This window comes from Doryrhamphus excisus, chromosome 15 (assembly GCF_030265055.1).
Source record: "Doryrhamphus excisus isolate RoL2022-K1 chromosome 15, RoL_Dexc_1.0, whole genome shotgun sequence".
Classification (NCBI taxonomy): domain Eukaryota; kingdom Metazoa; phylum Chordata; class Actinopteri; order Syngnathiformes; family Syngnathidae; genus Doryrhamphus; species Doryrhamphus excisus.
The window spans coordinates 8,657,114-8,681,802 of NC_080480.1; the positions used below are offsets into that span (position 1 = coordinate 8,657,114).

The 24,689-nt window shown below is 41.1% G+C and overlaps 2 protein-coding genes across 6 annotated transcripts in view; both read left to right on the plus strand.

Moving 5' to 3' along the window:
* Positions 1–18,490, plus strand: part of ap2a1 (adaptor related protein complex 2 subunit alpha 1) — a 30,577-nt gene extending 12,087 nt beyond the window's left edge. For 3 of the 5 annotated variants that reach the window (XM_058049213.1, XM_058049210.1, XM_058049215.1), the window contains exons 6-23: positions 2,093–2,194; positions 2,463–2,722; positions 2,885–3,053; positions 3,214–3,351; positions 3,550–3,732; positions 6,025–6,122; positions 6,206–6,437; positions 7,394–7,582; positions 7,990–8,144; positions 9,854–9,919; positions 11,914–11,976; positions 12,802–12,884; positions 13,416–13,502; positions 13,719–13,845; positions 14,799–14,915; positions 14,990–15,059; positions 15,983–16,117; positions 17,031–18,490. In XM_058049213.1, the coding sequence (XP_057905196.1) occupies positions 2,093–2,194; positions 2,463–2,722; positions 2,885–3,053; positions 3,214–3,351; positions 3,550–3,732; positions 6,025–6,122; positions 6,206–6,437; positions 7,394–7,582; positions 7,990–8,144; positions 9,854–9,919; positions 11,914–11,976; positions 12,802–12,884; positions 13,416–13,502; positions 13,719–13,845; positions 14,799–14,915; positions 14,990–15,059; positions 15,983–16,117; positions 17,031–17,108 (2,352 nt within the window). In that variant the 3' untranslated portion in view covers positions 17,109–18,490. The remainder of the gene's footprint in view (positions 1–2,092; positions 2,195–2,462; positions 2,723–2,884; positions 3,054–3,213; positions 3,352–3,549; positions 3,733–6,024; positions 6,123–6,205; positions 6,438–7,393; positions 7,583–7,989; positions 8,145–9,853; positions 9,920–11,913; positions 11,977–12,801; positions 12,885–13,415; positions 13,503–13,718; positions 13,846–14,798; positions 14,916–14,989; positions 15,060–15,982; positions 16,118–17,030) is intronic. The other 2 variants (XM_058049211.1, XM_058049212.1) reach the window with 2 other exon arrangements.
* Positions 18,491–20,714: 2,224 nt separating this feature from the next.
* Positions 20,715–24,538, plus strand: si:ch211-195b15.8 (dual specificity protein phosphatase 16). The gene is made up of 5 exons (XM_058049443.1): positions 20,715–20,859; positions 22,047–22,141; positions 22,537–22,696; positions 22,773–22,896; positions 23,648–24,538. Exons 2-5 carry the CDS (start codon positions 22,049–22,051, stop codon positions 24,339–24,341), a joined length of 1,071 nt encoding a protein of 356 aa, XP_057905426.1. The 5' UTR covers positions 20,715–20,859; positions 22,047–22,048; the 3' UTR covers positions 24,342–24,538.
* The last annotated feature ends 151 nt before the right edge of the window (positions 24,539–24,689 follow it).

Consider the following 24,689-nt stretch of genomic DNA (forward strand, 5'->3'; position numbering starts at 1 on the left):
CGTGGTTCCTGTCCCCAAGACGCCGCACCCCAAGGACCTCAGCAGCTACAGGCCGGTGGCACTTACATCACACCTGATGAAGACCCTGGAGCGGCTGATCCTTGACCATCTCCGCCCCCTGGTGGGTCCTTCGATGGACCCGCTCCAGTTCGCCTATCAACCTGGCACTGGGGTGGACGACGCTGTCATCTTCCTCCAGCACAGAGCGCTCTCTCACCTGGAGAAACCTGGGAGCACGGTGAGAATCATGTTCTTTGATTTTTCCAGTGCGTTCAACACCATCCAGCCAGCACTTCTGAGGGACAAGCTGGAGAACACAGGGGTGGACCTGCACCTCACATCGTGGATACTGGATTACCTCACCAACCGTCCACAGTATGTGAGGACACGGGACTGTGTGTCCGACACAGTTGTCTGCAGTACGGGGGCTCCGCAGGGAACGGTCCTGGCTCCGTTCCTTTTCACCCTCTACACAGCAGACTTCTCCTACAACACACCAACCTGCCACCTGCAGAAGTTCTCTGACGACTCTGCAATTGTTGGCCTCATCACAGATGGGGACGACTTGGAGTACAGAGGACTGACACAGGACTTTGTGGACTGGTGCCAGCGGAACTGCCTCCAGATCAACACGGGGAAAACCAGAGAGCTGGTGGTGGATTTCCGCAGGCGCATCCACTCTCCTCCAACACCAGTGAACATTCAGGGAATGGACATTGAGATGGTGACATCTTACAAGTACCTGGGTGTTCATCTCAACAATAGACTGGACTGGACTCATCACACGGAAGCACTTTACAGGAAGGGCATGAGCAGACTCTATCTGCTCAGGAGACTGAGGTCTTTTGGAGTGCAAGGGGCACTCCTCAAGACGTTCTATGACTCTGTTGTGGCTTCAGCCATTTTCCAGGGAGTGGTCTGCTGGGGCAGCAGCATTTCGGCTGCGGATAGGAAGAGACTGGATAAGATCATCAGGAAGGCCAGCTCTGCACTGGGTTGCCCTCTTGACCCAGTGGAGGTGGTGGGAGAGAGGAGGATGTTGGCTAAGCTATCATCCATGTTGGAGAACGACTCCCACCCCCTGCAGGACACTTTGACAGCACTTGAGAGCTCCTTCAGCGATAGACTGCTTCACCCCAAGTGTGTGAAGGAGCGATATCGCAGGTCTTTTCTTCCTGCAGCTGTCAGGTTGTACAACCAGCACTGCTCCCAATAGACTTCTACACTGCTATGTACATCTGTGCAATACTTTGCTTTTTACATTCAGTATAGTTACTCCAGACCCCATTCACTGTGCAATATCTGATCAACCTCCATGTGCAATATTAAGGGCTCTAAATGCAATATACTAAGTTCTATGTGAAGTGTTTCCATAATGCCTCATATTAACTCCCTAACAAGATCTCAGTGTATAGACTGGTCATATATCTCATCTCGTCTCATATTATCTACATACTGTATTGTATATAACTCTGGGAAAAACTGTTGATTTTTGTTAATACTTGGGTCGTTTATATTGTTTATTTTTCTATATTGTGTATTTTGTACTGCTTAACTGACTCTGTACTCTTGCTGCTGTGCAATACAAATTTCCCCACTGAGGGACGAATAAAGGCATATCTTAATCTTAATCTTAATCTTAACCCCGCCAAGTGCCCAACCCTCTAAATGCTGCATTAAAGTTTTTACCACCCCAGCAAGATATTTTTTGTGGCATGTTAAGAGGTGCAAAATTTACATCCCTCTCACAAACAGGTACGTCCCACACGGCAGCCATTATTATTTTGGCATTGGCATGCAGTGGGAAGGAGAAGCTCACTACATGCTGCAATAGCACAGCCAGAAGTGGTCAGCTTTTGTGATCGGTGTTGAAGCACCTGTATTGGCATATGCCGATGACGTGCCTCTTCACGGAAATCGTCCAATTTTGATCAGCGGCTGATCGATTGAGACACCCCTAATTTTTAGGCTACTTTATATCTAGTTCAAATCAGCAGTTGATACTCATTGATCAGTTTCTCCATTGCTGGAATAAGTTTTGCCTATTATCTGCTTTGCTGAATGATCCTTTATTCCATGTATGTGTTTATAGGGTGTAGTGACAGCAGCCATCTCACTTATCACCTGTTTGAGCCAGAAGAATCCAGATGAGTTCAAGACCTGTGTTTCCCTGGCGGTGTCTCGACTCAGCAGGGTGGGTCGCAATTTACTTTGATTATATTTACTGTCACACAGAAGATATTACATATAACATGCACGTTTGTTCAGCCAGATGTAAGCAGACAGTCATTGTCAGGTAGACTGGTTAGATTTTATATATGTTGACAGAGATCATGTCGATTTGTAACTAGCATGTAGGAAAAAGTACATGCATCCCTGATAAATATGTACAACATACATAAATATGGGACATTGTCATTCAAGGTTGTTTCTGACATTTTATATCTCCTTCACTTACATAGATTGTGTCATCAGCCTCCACCGACCTGCAGGATTACACCTACTACTTTGTTCCAGCACCATGGCTGTCTTGCAAACTTCTGCGTCTGCTGCAATGCTATCCTCCTCCTGAAGATGGCGCTGTAAAGGGCCGCCTGGTGGAGTGTCTGGAAACCATTCTCAACAAGGCCCAAGAGCCACCCAAGTCAAAGAAAGTACAGCATTCCAATGCTAAGAATGCTATCCTGTTTGAGGCTATTTCTCTTATCATCCACTATGACAGGTAAGCGTGCATTTTGTTACTTACTGTGGTAGAAAGCTAAGTCACTGTGTTCAGGGTGTAATGCTGTGTAACTACTCAGTGGTTATTTTGCTGTCAGCATAAGAGGGACCACTGTAACTGTGTTGCTCAGATGTTCTTTCTGGTGTGTGTTTTCCTCTCCAGTGAGCCAAATCTGCTGGTGCGAGCCTGTAATCAGTTGGGCCAGTTCCTGCAGCACAGAGAGACTAACCTGCGTTACCTGGCTCTGGAAAGCATGTGTACTCTGGCCAGTTCCGAGTTTTCCCATGAAGCAGTCAAGACGCATATTGAGACGGTCATAAATGCCCTAAAGGTGATATATTCAACTTCAAAGTGTTTTTATCATATACAATATATTATGCAGTGACATTGTTTTATATAATACAATAGAACTGTTACACATTGCATGCCTAAGATTTCTCTCTGCCCCTTCCCCCATCTTCTGTTTTCTAATAATTTTTTGGCATCTGCAGACTGAGAGGGATGTTAGTGTTCGACAGAGAGCGGCAGACCTGCTGTACGCCATGTGTGATCGCAGCAATGCCAAGCAGATCGTAGCCGAGATGCTCAGCTACCTTGAGACAGCAGACTACTCCATCCGAGAGGAGATGGTGTGTGAAACCGCTCAAATAAGATGTTCAATTCATTTGGTTTTTATTTACTGTACACTCAAGTACCGAAGCTAAATTAAGAGATATTTTGTGTTCCAAAGTGCCAAATATTTGAGTGAACAATAACAACAGAACGTATTGACTTTCACCTAAAACAAATGTCGTTGGATTCAAACATTCATTTCTGTCATCATCCAGGTGCTCAAAGTAGCCATTCTAGCCGAGAAGTATGCTGTCGATTATTCATGGTACGTCGACACCATTCTCAATCTCATCCGCATTGCTGGCGATTATGTCAGTGAAGAGGTATGGTACCGTGTCATCCAGATTGTCATCAACCGTGATGATGTGCAAGGCTACGCTGCCAAGACGGTCTTTGAGGTACTCCTACCTTTTATAAACGCTGAAATGTCTCGCAATACAAATTACATTATGTAGATATTGGCAGCCTCCAGCCTCCTAGATATTGGCAGCATGTGTCAAATTAGCTGACAATGTCATTGTCAAAGATCAAAGGTCCTATCTGGTTGCTTTCTCTCACACAAACACATGACAGTAGGGCTGTCCGTGTGACTCATCAGTAGAACTTTGGCTTGCAAATGAACAGAAGGTCATCAAACAGAACGATCACAGTGCAAACCAAAAAATAAACAATACAACAAATAAGTTACCACACAACTGTAAGCAACCACCATTTTCTATGACAATAACAAACGCATAACGTTTACAAATTGCCCGCAAGGCATGCTGCGTACTCCAGTGGCAACTCCCCTCGATGTTTCAATCTAGAGAGATATTTGATGTACAACAATCAAATATTAAAATCAGAATACACAAGACACATCATTTTAATTGCAAATGCAGGGCGTCCGTGGCTCAAGAGGTAAGGTAGAGCAGACACTTCACTTGCCTCCTTGCTGCCCACACTTGTGTATGAATGTGAAAGGAATGAATGAATAATGGGTTCTTTGTGAAGCGCTTTGGATACCTTGCGTTATAAAATCGAATCCAGATTATTAAGATAAGGTGCACAGACACGTGTTGATCACTAAACAAAATAAACAATTATCTGTAAGTCAATAACTTTATCTCCTGTTGTTAAAGGGGAACTGCACTTTTTTTTTTATTATTTTGCCCATCACTCACAATCCTTATGTGAAACATGAACTCAGATTTCTTTCCCTTTCTGTGCCTTATAACAAGGGAAAACAAGTTAATAGGAGCTAGCTAACAATGTGCATCATTGGGACACACCTGTTTCGACTACGTAGTCCTCTAAAAATAAAAAAACCCTCTAACAATGTTGCACGTACACCAATGTAATACTTACAGTATCTTGCCTTATTTTGATCATTTAAAACACTAACAAAACGTCCTTTCTAGGCCGCATTGATACACATATACACATACATATACATATACATACATATACTTATGCTAGTTCTGTCAACAACAGCAGCATAGATACAGCGACAACACTTACAATGTCCAGTCTCATTAGGATGGCTGTGTCTTCCAGCACAAGATGTGTGCTACAATCCTCAGGTAAAAAATGCTGACGGCAAACAAGGATCTTGTTGAGTCTTTGTAGCGAAATTGAGAGCTAGGTATCCACTCTTTTGTCTTTGAATGACACTGAGACTAGCAATTAGTGAGGCGTCGTGTTAGGCCGCATGATAAAAATAGTTTTTCATGTTAGCTGCTACAATAATAATATAGTTGTAGCTAATATACAGTGGTATGAAAACGTTTGGACACCCCTGCTTATTTTCAAGAGTTTCCTTTATAAATCACTGGTTGTCTGGATCAGCAATTTCAGTTAAATATATCATGTAGCAGACAAACACACTGATTCGTCTTCTCTGAAGAGAAGCACCATTGCAACCTCAAAACAACTGCCAAATGGCTTGAAAGCAGAGATTGTTCAACATCATGGTCTAGGGGAAGGATAGAAAAAGCTAGCTCAGAGCTTTCAGCTGTCAGGTTCCACTCTGAGCAACACAGTGAGGAAATGGAAGACCACAGTCCTAGGTAAGGCCCGGAGTGGTAGGCCAAGAAAAATCTCAGATAGGCAGAGGTGAAGGATGGTGAGAACAGTCGAACTCAAGAAGCCTTTTCTGCGCACATGACACAAACAGAGTTGCTTGAGGTATGCTAAAGCACATTTGAACAAGCCGGCTTCATTTTTGGATAAAGGTGCTGTGGACTGATTAAGCTAAAATTTAGTTATTGGACATAACATGGGGCGGTATGCATGACGGATGAAGAACACAGCATTCCAAGACAAACACTTGCTACCCACAGTAACATTTGGTGGTGGTTCCATCATGCTGTGGGGCTGTGGGGCCAGTGCAGGTACTGGAGATCTTGTTGAAGTTGAAGGCTGCATGCATTCCAGTCAGTATCAGCAGGTTCTGGTCAGCAGTGTTCAAGAATCAGTGACAAAGTTGATACAAAGCCGATACTTTAGCATCAAAATACATATTTCCCATAGAAAAGGAAAAGAAATATGTGTTTATGTTTCACATAAGGATTGTGAATGACGGGCAATGACTATTTTCCATTATGTCGACATAAGTCAGACAATCTAAGAGATGTTTACATAAATGGGTTTCACTTTACAGTAATGTTCCTGCTGCTTATCATGTCATGTAATGTTTCTGTTTCTTTCAGGCCCTGCAAGCCCCCGCCTGTCATGAGAACATGGTGAAAGTTGGCGGCTACATTCTTGGAGAATTTGGTAATCTCATTGCTGGTGACCCCCGTTCCAGGTATTTTTTTTTTAGGCTCAGTGCCATATGAATATTTAATAAGCAGCATAAAAATAAGTTGTTTTGTGTTTTTTTTTCCCTAGCCCCTTGGTCCAGTTCAACCTCCTTCACTCCAAGTTCCACCTGTGCTCTGTGCCGACTCGTGCTCTACTGCTGTCGGCCTACATCAAATTCATCAACTTGTTCCCAGAGACCAAGAGTACAATCCAGGAGGTTCTCCGTTGCGACAGCCAGATTCGTAATTCTGATGTCGAGCTGCAGCAGCGTGCTGTGGAGTATTTGAAACTTTCTTCGATTGCCAGTACCGATGTCTTGGTTAGTTCTTGTTAGATCAAATTTTCATGCGCAATATTAACCACAAAATGCCTACACATTTGCAATGAGTATCAAAAGTAACTATTCAACTAATATTTTCAGTTTGACGGTGCCAAAGACCATTCTAAAACACTGATTCTCAGCTGGTGGACCCACTTTTGTGTGCCTGACATGTTCTCAGTGCAACACGGGTCTTTTCCTGGGCAAAAAAATTGTACAAAAAGAACCCGATCATGAATTCACCCGTTCTTGTGCGTGCTATTGGCTTGCTAGTGCTTGTACACCACTTTTATAGACAACTTTGTCAAGCTTGAGTGGGAAGGAAGGACACTGAGTGGGGAATTAAAGAAATGGTGGGGTGCCGTGCGCATGAGAGTGACACGAGCTGTGACGACTGGGGAATTCCGCCCACAATGCAGACTTCTAGGTATGACAGTAGAGCGGACTGAGGCGTTTCATACCCAATTGATTCTGCTAGCTCAGGCAGACGGGTGGTTCACAGAATAATTGGCCCTTGTGCATTTATTAGACTTCCCTGGTTAGTTAATCAGAAGAAGAGAAGGTACATTTGTGTATTTCACTCTTTATGAATTGTACTCGTATCAGGACAACTGGACTCACTTGACTTTCTTGGCAATATTTCACCTCTTGTACTGAAAACCTTTACAGACACTTTTTATTTGAATATTTTTTTAGTATATTCAAACAAACTGTGTCTCCAAACCTTTCCCAAAATATAAGGATGTCGGGGGGCCACAATGGTACATTTTGTGCACTGATGATGCCAAAACCGGTCCAGTGTTAAGTCAACATTTGCTCATCTATCTGAAAAAATAACATCTTACTTTTGTGTTAGAAGCGAGAAAGCAAAATATCCTTATCCTGTGCCAAAATATTGTGTGTCATATCTGCAGTGATCACGTTTTTAAAAATGTCATTTGTTTGTTGAATTTTAGGCCACCGTTCTGGAGGAGATGCCTCCTTTCCCCGAGAGGGAGTCTTCAATTTTGGCTAAACTGAAGAAGAAGAAGGGTCCTGGTGCAGTATCTGTGACAGACCTGGAAGACAACAAACGAGAAGGCGGGGAGCTGAATGGAGGCGGTGAACGGGGCCCGGACACAGCAGCCATGGCTGCCTCCAATGCTGTAAGCAGATTTTGTGCAGGCTGCATTTCAGCAGTCAGAGTATAGTAGAACCTTGCCGATTTGCAGTTCGGCATGGGGGGCCCCCACATGTTCACAGATTTCTTTTTATGCTTTAAATTGTAAGTGAATGTGATTTTAAAGTGATTTGATGCAGGGGAAGGAAGGTGTGCTGTAGCTATGAATCCAGCATGGCGTTGTCTCAAGTCAATACACTCAAGAAGTACAACATAAGTACATAGCTGTCAAACGTCCTGAAAGACCACAATATCCCTTACTTTCACTAATTTTCCCTTATTTTCTGACAATTACAAGCATACAGTACTGAAATTGAAGCCTAACTCCCATGAGTGGCAGGGATCAACTGCTGTTCCAAAATCTTCTTGGAATAAGTGTACCTTTCTTTCCAGTCTACCCCGTCCCCATCAGCAGACCTCCTTGGCATCCGATCTGGACCCCCTGTTGGCACAGCTCCAACCAGTGCTGGCAGCCTGCTGGTGGATGTGTTCTCTGAAGCAGGCCCCGCTGCACCTTCCACTGCGGTGAATGACGATGGCTTCCTAAGGTGACAAATCAACCTAATGAGCAGATGTAGAATCCTTTGTGAGGGTCGTGTTTCATAGCCCATGTTTAAAAATCCCCTCTTACCTTGGCATCAGTTGTTCACCTGGGAAGATGAGATTACTCCGATATGTTCAGTGTCTTGGTTACATCAAATGTAAACTCTTGAAATTGTGACTCTCAAACATTTTTTCAAAGGTTGATGCTAGGCTTTGTCACATTGTCTTTAAACTTTGATTGGAGTTGGTGTTTGTTGTGTGTTTGTTCAGTAAGAATGCTTTTTCAACTTGTGAATTATGTACGATGGTTGTTCTTCTTTACTCTTTGTCTGATTTGGACCTGTCAACCTGGAGAAAGTGCATTCAGATATTTGTCTAAATTTTCTGTTATGCTTGGAGTCCACTGGGCCGGTGCCAGTTCGCTCGCTTTGGCGCCGAATTAACAGCGAGCCACTACGCACCAATCACATAATCTTTTGCGCGAACTGGCACCACCTGAAGCCGGCCCAATGGACTCCTAGCATCATTGGCGCAACTTGGCTCGTGCCATTACATTCCAATGGATTCCAATAGGCGGATTGTTTGCGCCATTACATTCCAGTGGATCCCAATAGGCGGATTGTTTGCAAAATTTGGTTCCACTTGGTGGACACTTTGCGTCGATTGCTTGATGCAAGTGGCGCAACGAAGATTTTAAACATTTTGAAATGTTCTTGCCGCCATTATGGGTCATCATGAGCCAATTGGCAGGCAGTTTGAGCCACTGCACACTAGGCACCTTATTGGCGACACTAGGCACCACAGCAAATTGCGGGTCAGTGGACCTTTAGCATTAAATGCGTCCCGCAGGACTGCAGTCTGATGACATAATCGTCTGATTAGCATAATTGGCGATGATGCAAACCAAAACAGAAGGTGTAAGTTATTGACTTACGGATGTTAGATTCATTTCCATAAGGCTTGTTGGTATTTTCTGGGCTACATGTGAGTGCGCTGATATGAAAGATAATGTCAATGTCATGCATCTATTCGTGATAAACAGATGCGATATATTGTGCGACTGAGTCATGCGCATCAGGTGTGTTAAGAAGCAGGTACAAACACGTAGCGGCAAATCTATTGGTGCAAACTCTATCTGTGGCGGTCCAAATGTATTTGTGGCGATTCCACCCCAAATTTGTAAATGTATAGGAAACATTACATTGTAGTCAAGATAAAATTACAATAGAAGCTCTGTTAGATAAGAGTATAATACCTCATACTGTATATAAACAGAAGAATCAAAATAAATATACACAAAGGTAGGAAAGACGTGTCAACCTCCCATTCGCATGCCTTTTCAAAAGCTTTTTTCTGAGAAAATGAGTGGATTGCATTTATTTGAATTGGTGAACCAACCAACGGAGCCCGGGGTTGGGGCCCCCCCTAAAGTAAGGCACCAACTCTCGCGTCCACAAAGTCAGCTCACCCTATCACGTTTATCACACAGACTGTGTGGACTGGGTTTTGTGTGGTGTAGCAGTCTTAAGTGAGCGTTAGTGTGGACTTCTCCCCGGTTGCCAGGTCTACTTTACTTGTCTGTTCATTTGAACTTTCTGTGTATGTGACTCTTTGGTCTTTTTCTCTCCTTTCCTTCTCTCCATTTTCCTGCGTGCTTGCGTGTGTTTGTGTGCGCGTCTGTCCTCCGTCCTATACCGTGATTGGACATTGACAGAGATCTGGAACAGCCCACCTCTGAGACCTCTGACTCCCTATTGGTGGAGGGTTCTGGTGACTCGGAGTAAGGGCCCTGTAGTAAACTACAGACTAGCTAGAAACCCACTACTATTATGGCACCATCACGCTGTCATAATATCATTGATATCACAGAATGTTGGTAATTAGGGTTGGGCGATATGGACCTTAGCATACATCACAATATTTTTGGGATGTATCACGATATGATAAAATTTTAATTCTGCCTTTCAATTATACCGTCAACTATATATATTATAGTAATCTAATTACATGTAGGAAATTTAAAGTCACTGTCCTGTATAAAAAGCTACAACCGTTAAGCCATATAATGAAATACACTTGTCTCAAATTGTAAAGCACATTTATTTATTGGTAACAAAGTGGCTAACTTTTCTAATGGGATGTTGTATCTTCAACAAACTGTAATGCCTGTAATTAAGGAAGACATAGTCACCCATCCAATTCCAACTGCATATGCATGTCCGGTAGTATGTGTGTCGACAATGTCTGTACGAGGAATTGGGCACAAGAATAAACGTGTTTTCTGTCTTCACTCAGAACCTGCACACCGTCCTCGGGCATTGTAAAACGGCCCTTACATTAAAGCGGTGAAGATATACTCATCCGGCAAGAGTCGCACACTAAACCACACTAGCATGCAAAACTAAGATAACCCAGCTGGCTTCCATTCATGCTCCAACAACCTTTGCCGGTTGTTTAGTGTTTAGTTCAGGAGAATGCGGTTTAGTGTTTATAGTGAGAACATTCCTTCATCTTACGATAACAGCATTTGATTCATCCTATGTATCAATGTCCGCCGCGGCGTACTACTTGGCTTGTTTACATTTATCATTTCTATCGGTATGAGTCATTTTCTTATCATTGGAAGACTCTATACCGGTATATAAAAATATCACCCAACCCTATTGGTAATGTTTGTTTCTGTTAATAGGTAGCTTGCTGACCCATTTAGTTTAGATTTGCATCAAAGATCTTGAATTACAGAAGTCTCAATGACATATCATTAAATCACATGATATTGCAATAACATTAGTCCATTATTTAATGCAATGTAATGTAATGCAGGTGTACACAACATGGAGTGCAACAGCAGGACATCTATACATTAACATTGCACTGATATGAGAAAAAAAAACATGTATTTTGCACAACAAATTTATAATGATTGGCATCAAGCTACTGCTAATTAGTTGCCTATGTACTGTACTGCTTACAGTAAATCATGTGAACTGTGCCTGTGGTAGAGTGCAGTCTGAATGTATTTGGAAAGTTATTCATTTTCTTTTCTATTGGTTGCAGATACGCTCATTTTACCTGCAAGTACTGACTTTATATTATATACAGTGTTTCCCACAGGACAATGATCTATAAACACCCATTGATAAGCTAATGTATACGTCAGTGTATATGTAATAGCCCACTATATTGATGAGCAGATGTGTTGATGATAGTGCATGATGGTAGTTTTTTAAGGCTTCTGATTGGCCAAAATGTGCGTGACAGCCAGTGATTTTTTTTGTGTATGTTTTTTTAATGTGCCAGTAATGACAAGCTACACACAGTCCCATTATAATTTGTTTAAGAGCATGGACAAAGAGGTAGTGGCAAATCTAAACATAAAACAATATATGGGAAACACTGATATACAGTATATATGTCTTTGCAGGGTGTTGTCTGTGTTGCATGTTGAATTGTGACCTTAAGTCAAAGCTGAATATTAACATCTCTTCTGGCCCATTTCATATTCATTATTTATCAGAAAATGTCCAAATACATACTGCTGGTATTTGTAATTATCATTTTTTGGTATGCTGTTACTAACCATATCTCCATTTTATCTTTTGTCCTCTTCTCTTCTGTTCTTCTTAACCAATCTCCCATTGCATCGCCTGCATGCATGTCGTGTGGATGTCTTCTTTCCTTCACACACATCCGTGACTCTTCTTTTTTCTGTGGTCTGTCTCTCTCTTTCTCTCTCTCTCTCTCTCTCCGTCCTTGCGTCTTGTGGTCTTTCAGCTCTGCTCCTCCCTCTGAGGATCCTGCTCCCCCTCTGTCTGACGCTGATGAACTTCTTAACAAGTAAGGGCTGCTGTCTCTATGTGCGTGCAAGCTTTCAACAATATTTTCCCTTAGATATTCAAATTTTCTGCTGTTTTTTAATCTTTTTTTTTGAATGGTTAATGATAATACACTCGTAAAGCTGGTGAATTTAGAAGTAAATATGAGTCAGCTCTGGTTACTGGAAATTTTGTGGATTTTATTTTTTTCTATGAAAATAAGCAGAAAATGACTATGGCCACAGTTTAAAAAAAAATTTTGATTTTGAGAATAGAATTTTGAGAGGGAAAAGGTAGTATTACGTGTCATTGTGTCAGAGGGAAAATAGAGCATTGTTATTAAGGAAGGAAGTAAAGTTTCCTCTTGCTTCAGGCAAGCTTTTATTTATAATGTGGCAAGATTAGCATATAAAGGATGAAAGTAGATGCTTCTCTGTTCTGGCTGCTCAGTACAATATGGCAGTTGATTTCAATAATATAAGTTCTATAAGTTCCTCTCTGATGATTTAACCAGACTTTTCAGTGGCATTGCTTCTTTTTACACTTGTATGATAATTACAAATTGCAGGTCCACTGTATCTTCAAATGGGTTTATGTGTGTCCTACTTTGAGTAGGGTTGTAGTTTTTAGCCTCTTTCGACCGGGATCTATGGGGCTATAAGGTTAGGAACCATGTGACCCCAAATCCCTGTCACGCAATAATTAGAAACAGGTGCTCCAGAGGGCAAAAGTTGAATCTTTGGAAAGTGTTTGACTCTCCCTGCCTTCACTGTGTGCTGTTGCTGTGGTGTTTGCTTGATTTATCTGTACATGGATCATTTCAATTAAAACTGTCTTCATCTCACAGGTTTGTGTGCAAGAACAATGGTGTTCTGTTTGAGAATCAGCTTCTACAGATTGGCATCAAATCCGAATACCGTCAAAATCTGGGTGAGTAATGAGGCTGCTTGAGAAGCTGCTTGGTTGTCTGCTTGGCACTGTCTGGTTGTATTTAGTGTGTAATGCTCTTAAGTCCAATATGCAGGGTGTCCCTAAAGTCTAGACATATATCATATATTATACTATATTATATATTATATATTATATATATATATTATATATATATTATATCATATGATAATATGCATTAATATACATACAGTACATACTGTATTTAGGTGTGTACAAATGTTGGGGATGTTCCAATTGGGATTTTATGCTGCCAATACTGATAATCTATGTGTGAAATCTACCAATACCAATACCGATCACACATGTACATGCAGTGTTAATGTTTAAATGTACTACTGTACTACATTTATTTCTAGTCTTCTCACAACCTGAATGAAAAGCATGTTTATCCATATCTGCTGGGTCCCTCCAGCCGCATCCACAGCCTTCTGAAGCACATATGAACATGTGATATACATAGTGATATGTTGAGAGCCTGTTGTGTTCATTGACAAGTTGTCTTTCTCATAGGGAGAATGTATTTATTCTATGGGAACAAGACATCAGTGCAATTCGCCAGCTTCACCACTACAGTCAACTGTCCTGGAGAGCTTCAATCTCATATCCTTTCATTTCTGTTGCCTGTCATGGATGGGATCGAACCTTCAGGCAAGGCAGTATACATGTGGACCTGCAAGATATTTTAGCATTTTCATGCCAAATGTCTGAAGTTGAAGTAGATTTGTTTTTTCATTGGACTTATATCGACCACACTGATTCCAATGTTTAAACCTGTATTATCAAGAAGGTGTTTCATGGTCCATAACAGCAAACCACAGCTTAATGTTCAGACCAAACCAGTGGAGCCACTGGTGGAGGGAGGAGCCCAAATCCAGCAGGTCCTCAACATCGAGTGTCTGACTGACTTTTCTGATGCTCCACTGCTCAACATCAAGTTCAGGTGAGCTCGAACAAGAACCACAAGTCTGACGTCTAACCGACGTGTGTCATGTTGTTTCGCTTCATCTTTATGTTGGCACTCAGCGCTAGGATGCAAGGGCCACTTTGTGATTTTGTAAAGCAGCACATGTCGATATGCTAAGAAATTAGCAAGACATTAGATAAGAGACATTTTTCAAGAAAAAAATGCATCTCAGCTTTACCCCATTTTTGATTATTTTTTAAAATTTTCCAAAGGTTAAACCTTCTTAAATATTCTTACCCCCAACTTAATTTTCCAAAAATGACAAATTCATTTTGTTTTGTTTCTCATATTACAGCTTTTATGATGCTATTGTCTTTAAAATTAAGTACATTCTCAAAAGATACATTTATATATCGATCTATATATATATATATATATATATATATATATATATATATATACATATATATATATATTTATACATTTGCCTTTATTCTTGTAACATTGGAACCTTGGTTAGGTTCCTCTGGGGTTTTTTCGGTTAACATTGAAACTTTGCCTCAGTTTGCATGCTTTCACCAGTTAATGTACAGCATTACGCATGTCTTGTAGTATTCTGAATACACTGAGTTCAACATCATCAGCACTTAACACAAAGCATTTTTATCTAATTTTACAATTGTAGTTTTACATGTATAAAACAATTGTTGGTGTGTATAAATGACGAATGAAAGTGATAAATGAACATTTAAGGTTACTTATACCTTCATTAAAGACTTCATTGTTCCCAAAGATGCGATGTGGCAGCGAGATCAACCCACCGCTACCTTCATGTATTTTTTTTTAGTTTTTTTCTTGACTTCATTAGTGTTTCTCACCTTCTTTAAATGCAGGGACTTTTAATTTTCAAAAAATGGATTCAGTTAGCGTTCGTTAGAGTCGGACCTTCTGGAATTACTGACACTAACCAAGGTTCCACTGTACCACAGATATGGAGGAGCTCTGCAAAACCTGACCCTCAAGCTGCCCGTCACCATCAATAAATTCTTCCAACCGACTGAAATGTCCTCAAATGATTTCTTTCAGCGTTGGAAACAGCTGAGCCAGTAAGTTTTTGTCATGAAGTGTTTTGTCAGTGTATTCAGGGTCACTTGTAAAGCTTTTGTGGACTCTCCTTTAGGCCTCAACAAGAAGCACAAAAGATATTCAAGGCCAACCACAGCATGGACACAGAAGTACTTAAGGCTAAGGTATGTTTTTCTTCTTTTTTGGTATTTGTAATGTACAGTATTTGTCTCGGCCTCGCTTCTAATTTGACTCTGGATAGCACTGATGCACGTGAAATGCACAAATATGTAGTTTTAAGGAAATATAACAAATGATTAGAAGCATACAGAAAATACATTTACAGTGAAAAATGTCAGTCTGGGCTAATTTTAAAGACATTGAACACATCATTGTACATGTACAGAGTTGTAACGACAAGCTACACAGTCCCATTATGTGTTCATCAGTGAGTTTTCCCATAATGCATTTCATTTGAGAAAACAATTTCCCTGGAAGAGCATAGAAAATGATGGATGGTGCTGCAATGCTGCCTCTGTCCACCAGAGGAAGCCAGAGGATGCAGAGCCCAAAGGCCAGAGGGAGTCTGATGTAATTGCAGCGCCTCAATGAATGGGTGGACCAGACCCAAAACCTTATGGGAAAACTTCTAAAATGTTAAAGGGTTAAAGTCATATTGGTACATTGTATATTTGTGAGGTACACCTTTTGAGTGTTAAGTTGCTGCATGATGAATTTAGTGTTGTTAGTATTCTTTGAAAGATGACACCTTGAGTCAGACTGTTATGTTGTTATACTGTTAGATATAATGATATCCTGTGATTTCCAATTGGTTGACAATGCACAGATAATAGTAGATCTGAAGTAACTGAGATGTTACAACATTAGAATTTAAATTAAATAAAGCCACAGGTGTCCATGTTGTAACGTGGCATATTTACATAAAAAGACACACTATAAACCTTGCAATCCTACCTACACTCCATGTTCCCGGTGAGTGAGACATTGAGTAATTCTACACTTGATCAAACTTAATTAAGATTTGTCGGATCAAAACATGCTCAATGCACAGTCCAGAATTGCTCATTACTGCATCTTTTTTTTGTAGCTTTTGGGACTCGGAGCGGCCCTGCTGGACAATGTCGATCCAAACCCAGAGAACTACGTGTCTGCTGGAGTGATCCAGACCAAGGGTCAGCAGGTTGGCTGTCTGTTAAGACTGGAGCCCAACGCCCAGGCACAGGTACAACACACATAATTCATTTCAATTCACATCATTTCATTCTAGTTTCACACAAAAATATTTCATGCCTTTGTAGAATATCCAGTGTGTATATTTTTTTTCTAACGTTCAACTGATTTTGACCTTTCATTACTAATGAATGGAATTTCGTGGTACCCGTCATATTTAATGGAGAATGTTTGGAATTTTGAGTCACAAATCCCAATTAAGTTGTCAATTAGGCAGACTGAGGGGCGTCATCATAAATGAGTTTTACTGTACTAATCCAGGAGGTCCTCTCTGTACGTAAAAGTTACCTCGGTACAATACATTACCTAAATTCCATACCTAAGTCAAACACTGTACATGGAACACCTATAAACATATAAAATACATTAATAAATATATTAAATACAATAATTAAATGAAACTATTTTGTAGTATTTTTAAAAAAGCAAACGACTCCCTGCTTTTACTCCTGTGGTTGTCTTGCACACTGGAAGGGGTGTTGCAAGGAAGGGAGAGTCGGGCTTATCAGGAGGAAGAAGTCTCAACAATGCTACTACACTGCTTAGTTATTGTATCACCGTCCATTTTTCAAAGTAGCCGATTCAGGATTGAGTTTCATGTTGGTATGGGTGACAACCACAGCAGTATCCCATGTTTTTATTTGGGATTTCTATTGAGAATTGTTGTTGGGAGATAATTCAAAACTGCCATAAAAGCCTGTTGTTGGGGCAGTGAAATGCGATGCTTGTGTGTCTCACTGAATGCCACAGTAATATTACTGACACCTGGTGACCATTGTAGAATACTACAGCTAACGACATCTGAACCTGTCTTCTGAATACCTTGTATTTCTATTTATCTTCATTTATGGCATACATTATTATTTACTGCAGTGCTGTTCTAATTAGGGTGTTTGTGTGTGCAGATGTACCGACTGACGCTGCGCTGCAGCAAGGACTCTGTGTCAAAGCGTCTCTGTGAGCTGCTGGCCCAGCAGTTCTAGATTTGCAAGAGCTCCAGAACTTTATCAAGACCAGTCCTCCCAGCACCCCCACCAGCGATCTCTCCCCTCCTGTCTCTTCCCACACATGTCCCTCCAGCAAAGGATCTTAAAAAAAAACCTACATAAGGGAAAAAGCAGCCGCTGTTAGCAGCAGCGGCCATATTATTGTCATTATTCTAATTCATCTTCAATTTGTTTATTAACATCATGCAACATTACGTTTGTTTTTGGTGTTTACCTGTGTCGCGGCCAGGACTGTGCGAGTGTGTGTGTGTTTGTATGTGAGCATGTGTATGTCTGCTTTATCCTGGCTGCTGTGTATTACTGATGCTTTGTGTACAGTGTGTGTGGGTGGATGTTTGCGTTGATGTTGATCAATTGGGAGATAGTATTCATCATACACATGCCTCTATCTTCTCCCAAGCCCTTTACACACACATATAATTCCTTGTGGCCCAATAATGAAGGAAGAACCTGCTCTCTGTTCATTTGACACATTCCCTGTGATCATAGGCCAGTGAAAATGCACTTAAGGCTTTTTGGCATGAGTCCTGAGTGTGACCAACCTGATTTTTCTGCTCTGAAATGAGTCAACTCGATGCTTTGTTTGGTATCAATGTGTCTGTAAATAAGCGGCAGTGTGTTTACTTTATTGCGTTCATAGACATTCCCATCAAGCCCGGGCTGCCCATGTAGAAAGATGGAAGTCAGTGGGAAGGAACGTTTCCACTCCTTATCCACGGCTCTGCTGTGTAAACCTAAAAAATGATGTTGAAGCTGCTAATTGTCTTTTTGAGACAAGCGTCATCTGTCATCAAACAGCTTATTTGCTTCTTTTTTTTTTTTCCAAAGACAAAACTTTAAAGGCGAATGTTTGTCGTCACCCCCAACATACGACAAATAAGATATGCTCCACTTGCTGCTTCATGGTCAGTATAGAACACAATAAATGCAGCATACATTTTTTTTCCAGCATTTGGCAAGGACCATCCATCTATCCCCGTCTAGATAGCGTTATTCTTTGATTCACAGTTTGTGTCTTGGGCTTCCTGAGCAGCAGTGGTGATGTACTGTAGTGGAAGAATACTAGACTTGTCCATTATAATTACAGAGGACTCTATATGTGTGACTGGAAGCAGGTAATACAACAGACAAAGACATTGTCATATTACAATCTATGGCTGCACGGCAGTCACAAATCATTGTAGTGAAAAGCTTTTTTTGTCATTCTGTGAGTGTGTGTGTGCGTGTGTGTGTGTTGTCCACTGGTTAATGCAGCCTCATGTATTTGATGTTTAAAAGAAAATGTCCAATACCTGTGTTAGAATTAAGAGTTACTCTGTAATGAAAAATGTGAAAGTAAAACTATGCCATATATCTGATATGATGACTTTTGTGTTCACTGTTCTGTGTTCATTCTTACAGCGTGACCTGCATGCCCCCGCTTTTATTTAAGACATTTAAGTGTATAAGTACCTTCATACTGACAAGCAAAATGCAGTGTAGTGTCAGTTACTGTATACCCGGATGTTGCACAAAAAGGGCCGACATGGCAAGTGCGCAGTGATGTAGAGATATGCAAGTCATGAATGAGTCGTTCAGAACTTGTGTTGTGCTGCATTGTGGCTCACAGCCTTACTCGTCTTCATTAACCCATTTCCCCTTGCTACCACTAGCTAAGTTGAACAAGTAAACCAGTTAACACCGCTGTAGTGCAGCTGCTACTCTAACTGCATTTGTATCAATTAGGGCTGTCAAATGATTACAAATTGTAATCAAATTCATCTGTTTTCACTTATTAATTAATCAACATTTGCAACTATATGCCCTTTTTTACTGTATTTAATGGACGAAAAGAAATGACAGGACGCATTTGTATAAATGAACATCTCCAAAAGGATTGAACATTTTACTCAAGCTAAAAGAAAAAATATTTGCCCTAGTCTCTTTAATGGGCTGCATGGCGTAGGGTGGTTAGCGCACAGGCCTCACAGCTAGGAGACCCAAGTTCAATTCCACCCTTGGCCATCTCTGTGTGGAGTTTGCATGTTCTCCTCGTGCATTCGTTGTTTTTTTTCCAGGTACTCCGGTTTCCTCCCACATTCCAAAAACATGCTAGGTTAATTGGTGACTCCAAATTGTCCATAGGTATGAATGTGAGTGTGAATGGTTGTTTGTCTATATGTGCCCTGTGATTGGCTGGCGACCAGTCCAGGGTGTACCCCGCCTCTCGCCCGAAGACAGCTGGGATAGGCTCCAGCGACCCTCATGAGGATAAGCGGTACAAAATGAATGAAGGAATGAATAGTCTTTAACAGTTGCACAACATTTGAATCACACTTTAACTGTGTTATTGTGAGCCATGACACCATGTAACGTTCACGTTTTCAGTATAGTATTTTCTGGCATTTTCGAACATATTGAACAATTGTACTTCTGACCATACATATGTGCATAATTAAGGACATTTTTTAATTTTTGGTCGTCCGTGAATGCAACTCGCAGCTGTCTGCTGACAATGAAGTGTTGTGCTGACAAGGGCTATGTTTTGTGAGTTGGTGTGTTCAGGTCAGAATGAAGTTATGAAAGGGCGTCAGGCTTTTTGTGACTGTGTAGGGGCTCTACATTGCTTCCATCTGCCGTCATAACGGAAGCGGTATGGCTTGACGTGATGCGCATGCGTTAATTACGTTAAAAATGTTTAACGTAATTAACTATATTAGGCCATATTAGCTCAGTGGAAAAGCATTCCTTCTTCCTGCCAGAGATGCGTCACATACCCGACAAAACAAACGCTTCACTCGCTCAGCCTGCGAGTTTCACTGACTCTACGGTACTCGATGAGGACGAGTACAACTTGGTGCGCATGTGCGGGTTTCTGTACGTGTTCTTTGTGCTGAGTGGCCCGAGTACCCGATTCACTTCAATGAGTGAGCCAATCGCCGACAATTAGCAACCCGTTGCAGTGGAAAGTCGTGGACAGAAGAAGTGATGTGCACTCAGGAAAGTGTAGTGCACAGTGTACATAGTTTACTTAAGTATACTGTGTGTGTTGATTTAATAATTATAAAACTGATCTTAAAATGAATGGCAAAAATGTATGTATATGTTTAAATATTGTGAAATATTTGTTGCTTGTCCTGTAGAGACAATGTGATTCATAGCACACCTCTTGTGCTGGATCTCATTATATTTTTTAATTTCGCTAATCCGATCACGTGACAACTGTCCTCGCTATTGTTTTATTAGGAGCAAACACAGCAATTGTGTGATTGTGTGCTCGATCGGCATTGAGCACAATGACCACAGGTCTAAAACGTGTCGATGACAACATGCGGTGTGCATGCAGTGCATGACCAGCACAACCATACAATCAATGCAATGAGCAATGTTTGCAAGTCCTGAGTCATGTGACTGGACAGAAACGCAACAGAAAGATAATGACAGCCTGACACGCCCCGCCCATTTCACACCCGCAAGGCGTCCATGGCAGGGAGAGCAGCGGGGCGGAGGGGTATCCGCTCTCATGCGTCTGCGCGTGTGGATGTCTAGCACAAAGCCGATTGGTTGAAAATGACATCACCACTCAAGGTTTATTGTTGGTAAGAGGATGAGCTCATCGTTTAGAATCAGTCTCTGTGGGAGAAGAGGGAGAAAGCAGGACGTGGACTCAAAAGAATCTGCAGATCTGCAATACAGACCTGCTTTCAGACTCCTGCCGAGGATTTTTACAGACGAAAAAAGAAACACAGTAAGTCATGCATGTTTGATTTAAAAATAATAATTCAATTGCACGTTTTTTATCGCATCAAATCTTAACTGTAAAATCGTTAGTTAAGGGTAAAAGACAGGGATGCATCCTTTTGGGTTGTGTATACGTACAATTCTAACAACAGCATGTAAAAATATAATATGTCCAAATGAATGAGTATGTGTGAAGTTTTGTTTTAGCTTGTTCGATGCACAAATGAATTAACTTCAAAATATATTTGATGTCTCAGGGTGAAAAAACAAGTAAAGGTGCAACAATGTAAACATATATACATACAAAATAGACACCGTGACAAAAGATATTAACGAAGCTAGCTAGTATAAGTGGGCGATGCTGTAAATGTAGGCATCGGTCCGATATCATGTAAATACAGTTCGTGTTGCCGACACGTTGCGTTGGCGTTGTTGATCATACTCTAAAACACGGGAAAATAATTTTAGACACACAAAAAAACGAACTTATGTGTTAACAATTTAACGAGATATGCCCACATCAATTTGAGACATAATGCTACCATCTCAACATAATAATACATTTGTTTGAGATAAAACAAAGCCAATAGTGAAAAAATGTGGGTCCCCATGTATCTATGTAACAACACAACCAAGAAAGACTTGTGAAAATTAACAGAATATTGATCGATCTCATCGCGCTAGTATCAATCCAATACATACACCCCCCCCAAATCGACACGATCGATATTTTGACTACTATCCACCCACCCTTACAGCTAGCTAACGTTAACGCTAGGAATAAACGAGCAAGGCACGAAGACGTCAAGGGACTGTAAGGAAGCACAACATAAACTCTAGTAATTAAGTACTAAATAATTATAGTTATTTATAAAGTATTTATAAAATATTAACAAGAGTGAGCATAAATAAGCCGACGTCTTCCCGCAATTTACCCAACATCCTAATTGCCAGGTAACGACAGTCACTCAGTTCGGCACCGGAAACAAGAGACTCCAAACGGAAACACCAAAAAATAACAGTCAGTATATAAATACTACAAAATAAAAGAACTAAGGCTGGGAGCGACGGCTAGTCAATTAAATAAACGGTTATTAATGCTTAGAAATGTATGATTTTTTTAAACATCTGGAAAACATTTGCAATACATGTTTAATTGAAAAGTGAATGAATGTGGTGTTTTTTGTGCTGCAGTCATGGTTTGGTCCAGGGATGGAGAGACAGAGCGTCCTCCTCTGTCCATCATCCTACCAAGACTCTACCTTGGAGCGGAGAGTGACGTGACGCAGGTAAAAGTCAACTCATTTTTAATAATATTGATAGTATGGATACAGCTACATAATACTTCATAATACAGTAGCATTATCAGATTGTACTAAATATATTTTTTAGTTCAGTCAGAGATAAATTGTCATATTTGGTTGATATTCTTGTATTGATACAGTGTTTATATATATGTATATCTTTGTGCAGTGTTGTATTCGGATCATAATCGTGAAATGCAAATGTATAGGCAAAAATCACAAAATTGCAGTATAGTCCACCCCTAACTAACGTCACTCACAGGAGTTATGCTTAAAAAAACAATCCCAATTGCATTTCAGCTTCCTTTATTCAAGAGATGAAATATTGCCTTTTTAACATTTAAAAATGAAATAGTTATAGATTATTTGTCTGTCTACAGGACCGACTGGCCTCTTTGGGTATTTCCTATGTTCTGAGTGTGAGCCGCTGCAGCCCCCGACCCTCCTTCCTTCCCTGCTCCAGACACCTCCGCATTCCCATTGATGACTCCCTGCGGGATGACCTGCTCCCCTGGATCCCTCAGGCTCTACGCTTCATCGGTTAGTACACTTGACACTGACACTGTTTGAATGTTATGCCGACAGATGTAAGAATTATACATAATTGTTTATGCAGATACAGCAATGTCATCAGGAGCCTCCGTGCTGGTTCACTGTGCAGCTGGAATCTCTCGCTCGCCAGCTCTGGCTGTCGCCTACATCATGTATAGCTTGGGAATGGATCTGGACCAGGCTTACAGGTACATGTAATAAACTTTAATTTCTCAAGAGTATTTGACGTTGTGATTAGCTTTTAAATAAAATCAATTAAACAAACAAAAAAACATTGAATATTAAATGGACTCTCGGTCTCTTTTAGCAAAAATTGCACTTGAAGAAAAATCATGACCAGTGACAGTAGTTCTGAATATTGTCAGAAAAAAAGATAAATAACCCAGAAATAATCTGATTTATCATTGTGTGTCAATGCAGACATCAGCTCATTTGCATCAACACTTGATGTAGCACATGACACACACAGGTCACCAGTCGTGCACACTCCAGTGCGTAGCGCCCCGCCTCTCCCCACTGGGACAAAGAAACTGAATGACTGACAGGAAGGTTCCCTCACGCCGTTCATTCCGCTATAGAACCAACACGTCCAGATGCACAGAGTGAACTCTCTTGTCATGCAGCCTCTCTGGTAGAGAGAGAGGTGCAAAACAGACATGCATCAATATATCGAGGCCGGCAAAATTGTCAATTTGTTATACTGTATTTATCATGCAGTTAATTGATGTATTGACTATCATGACAGGCCTGTATTGAATTCAAATTATGTATATACAGTATATGTAGTTAGTTTATTAAATTTTCACTTAGTTCTTGCCAACTGAATGCTATATACAAGTCATTGGTGATTTTCTTTGTCATTTTGTTCGAAGCAAATTAGATCTAGAGTCAATTAGACACTTTCTTACCCCAAACTCTGCTCTTGTCTGCTCTTGACAGGTTTGTGAAAGAACGCAGACCCTCCATTTCCCCAAACTTCAACTTCCTGGGTCAACTGCAACACTTCCAGGGCACTTTGCGTCAAAAGACCACTAGTGGTGACTTACTGGACAACGACCTTCCATCCATCAACCACAATAATAACCACACCCCCACAATGATCCACCAGGCCGGTGAGAATTCCTGCCAACAGAGACATTCAAGTCCAGATGCTAACGGCAACCAGCGGCTGTTCTCATCAGGGACACTTTGGACAATCAACCAGGAGGAAGTCCAGACTCCCTTCAGGGTGTCCAGTCCAAGAACAAAACCCACGCAACTACAACCCCCAGCAGGCTCTGCTTCCCTTTCGGAAAGACGCAAAACCCTCAGCCTCTGTTTGACCCCCTTGGGGGTCTGTCCCGCTACAACCACACACCCCAGTAACCAACCTGAGAACACCAATGCTTCCAAAAGTGTCCACAAGAGGGAGCCTGGGGCGAAGACGCAGAGGAACAGTGGGTCCTTGAAGCAAACAGAGGAGTCAACACAAAGCAAGAGTTCACACACATCAGAGGTGAAGGATCAAGGCCTGCTGTCGCCTCTCGGTTGCACCCTCAATAAGCTGCTGGACTGGGGGGAGAGGATGCTTCTGGGAGGGGTGTTTGCCCACCCGGTCAAGATGGGACAGCCTGCTTTGCCATACAGGTGCTGAGTGGAATCTGTGAATGTGTTTGTGCATGTCATGTACATACAAATCATCAGCAGCAACACCTTTGTTTATTTATTCCTGACTGGAATTATTTTCACAGTTTATATTGTCATTGTCATTGGTAAGAAGGCGTTAATTTAAAATGATTTTGTCACTTTGACCTGAATTGTACAATGTTTGCTGACTATTAAACCTTTCATTTCAACCTCATTTCTCATGCCCTTTATTGTACAGTGTGCATTTCAGTGCAATAAACAGCAGGTGGATAATTGAGTATTGACCCAAGACCAAGTAAATACAGGACCAGTGCTGCCGATACTTTCATCAATGTAACAATATACAAACATATAT

What these genes read in the sequence shown, in the direction of transcription:
- si:ch211-195b15.8 (XM_058049443.1), top strand. Translation starts at nt 22,049, where the DNA reads ATGGTTTGGTCCAGGGATGGAGAGACAGAGCGTCCTCCTCTGTCCATC. An exon ending in TCAGGCTCTACGCTTCATCG is followed by an intron (nt 22,697 to 22,772) that starts GTTAGTACACTT and finishes TTGTTTATGCAG; the next exon opens with ATACAGCAATGTCATCAGGA. An exon ending in GATCTGGACCAGGCTTACAG is followed by an intron (nt 22,897 to 23,647) that starts GTACATGTAATA and finishes TGCTCTTGACAG; the next exon opens with GTTTGTGAAAGAACGCAGAC.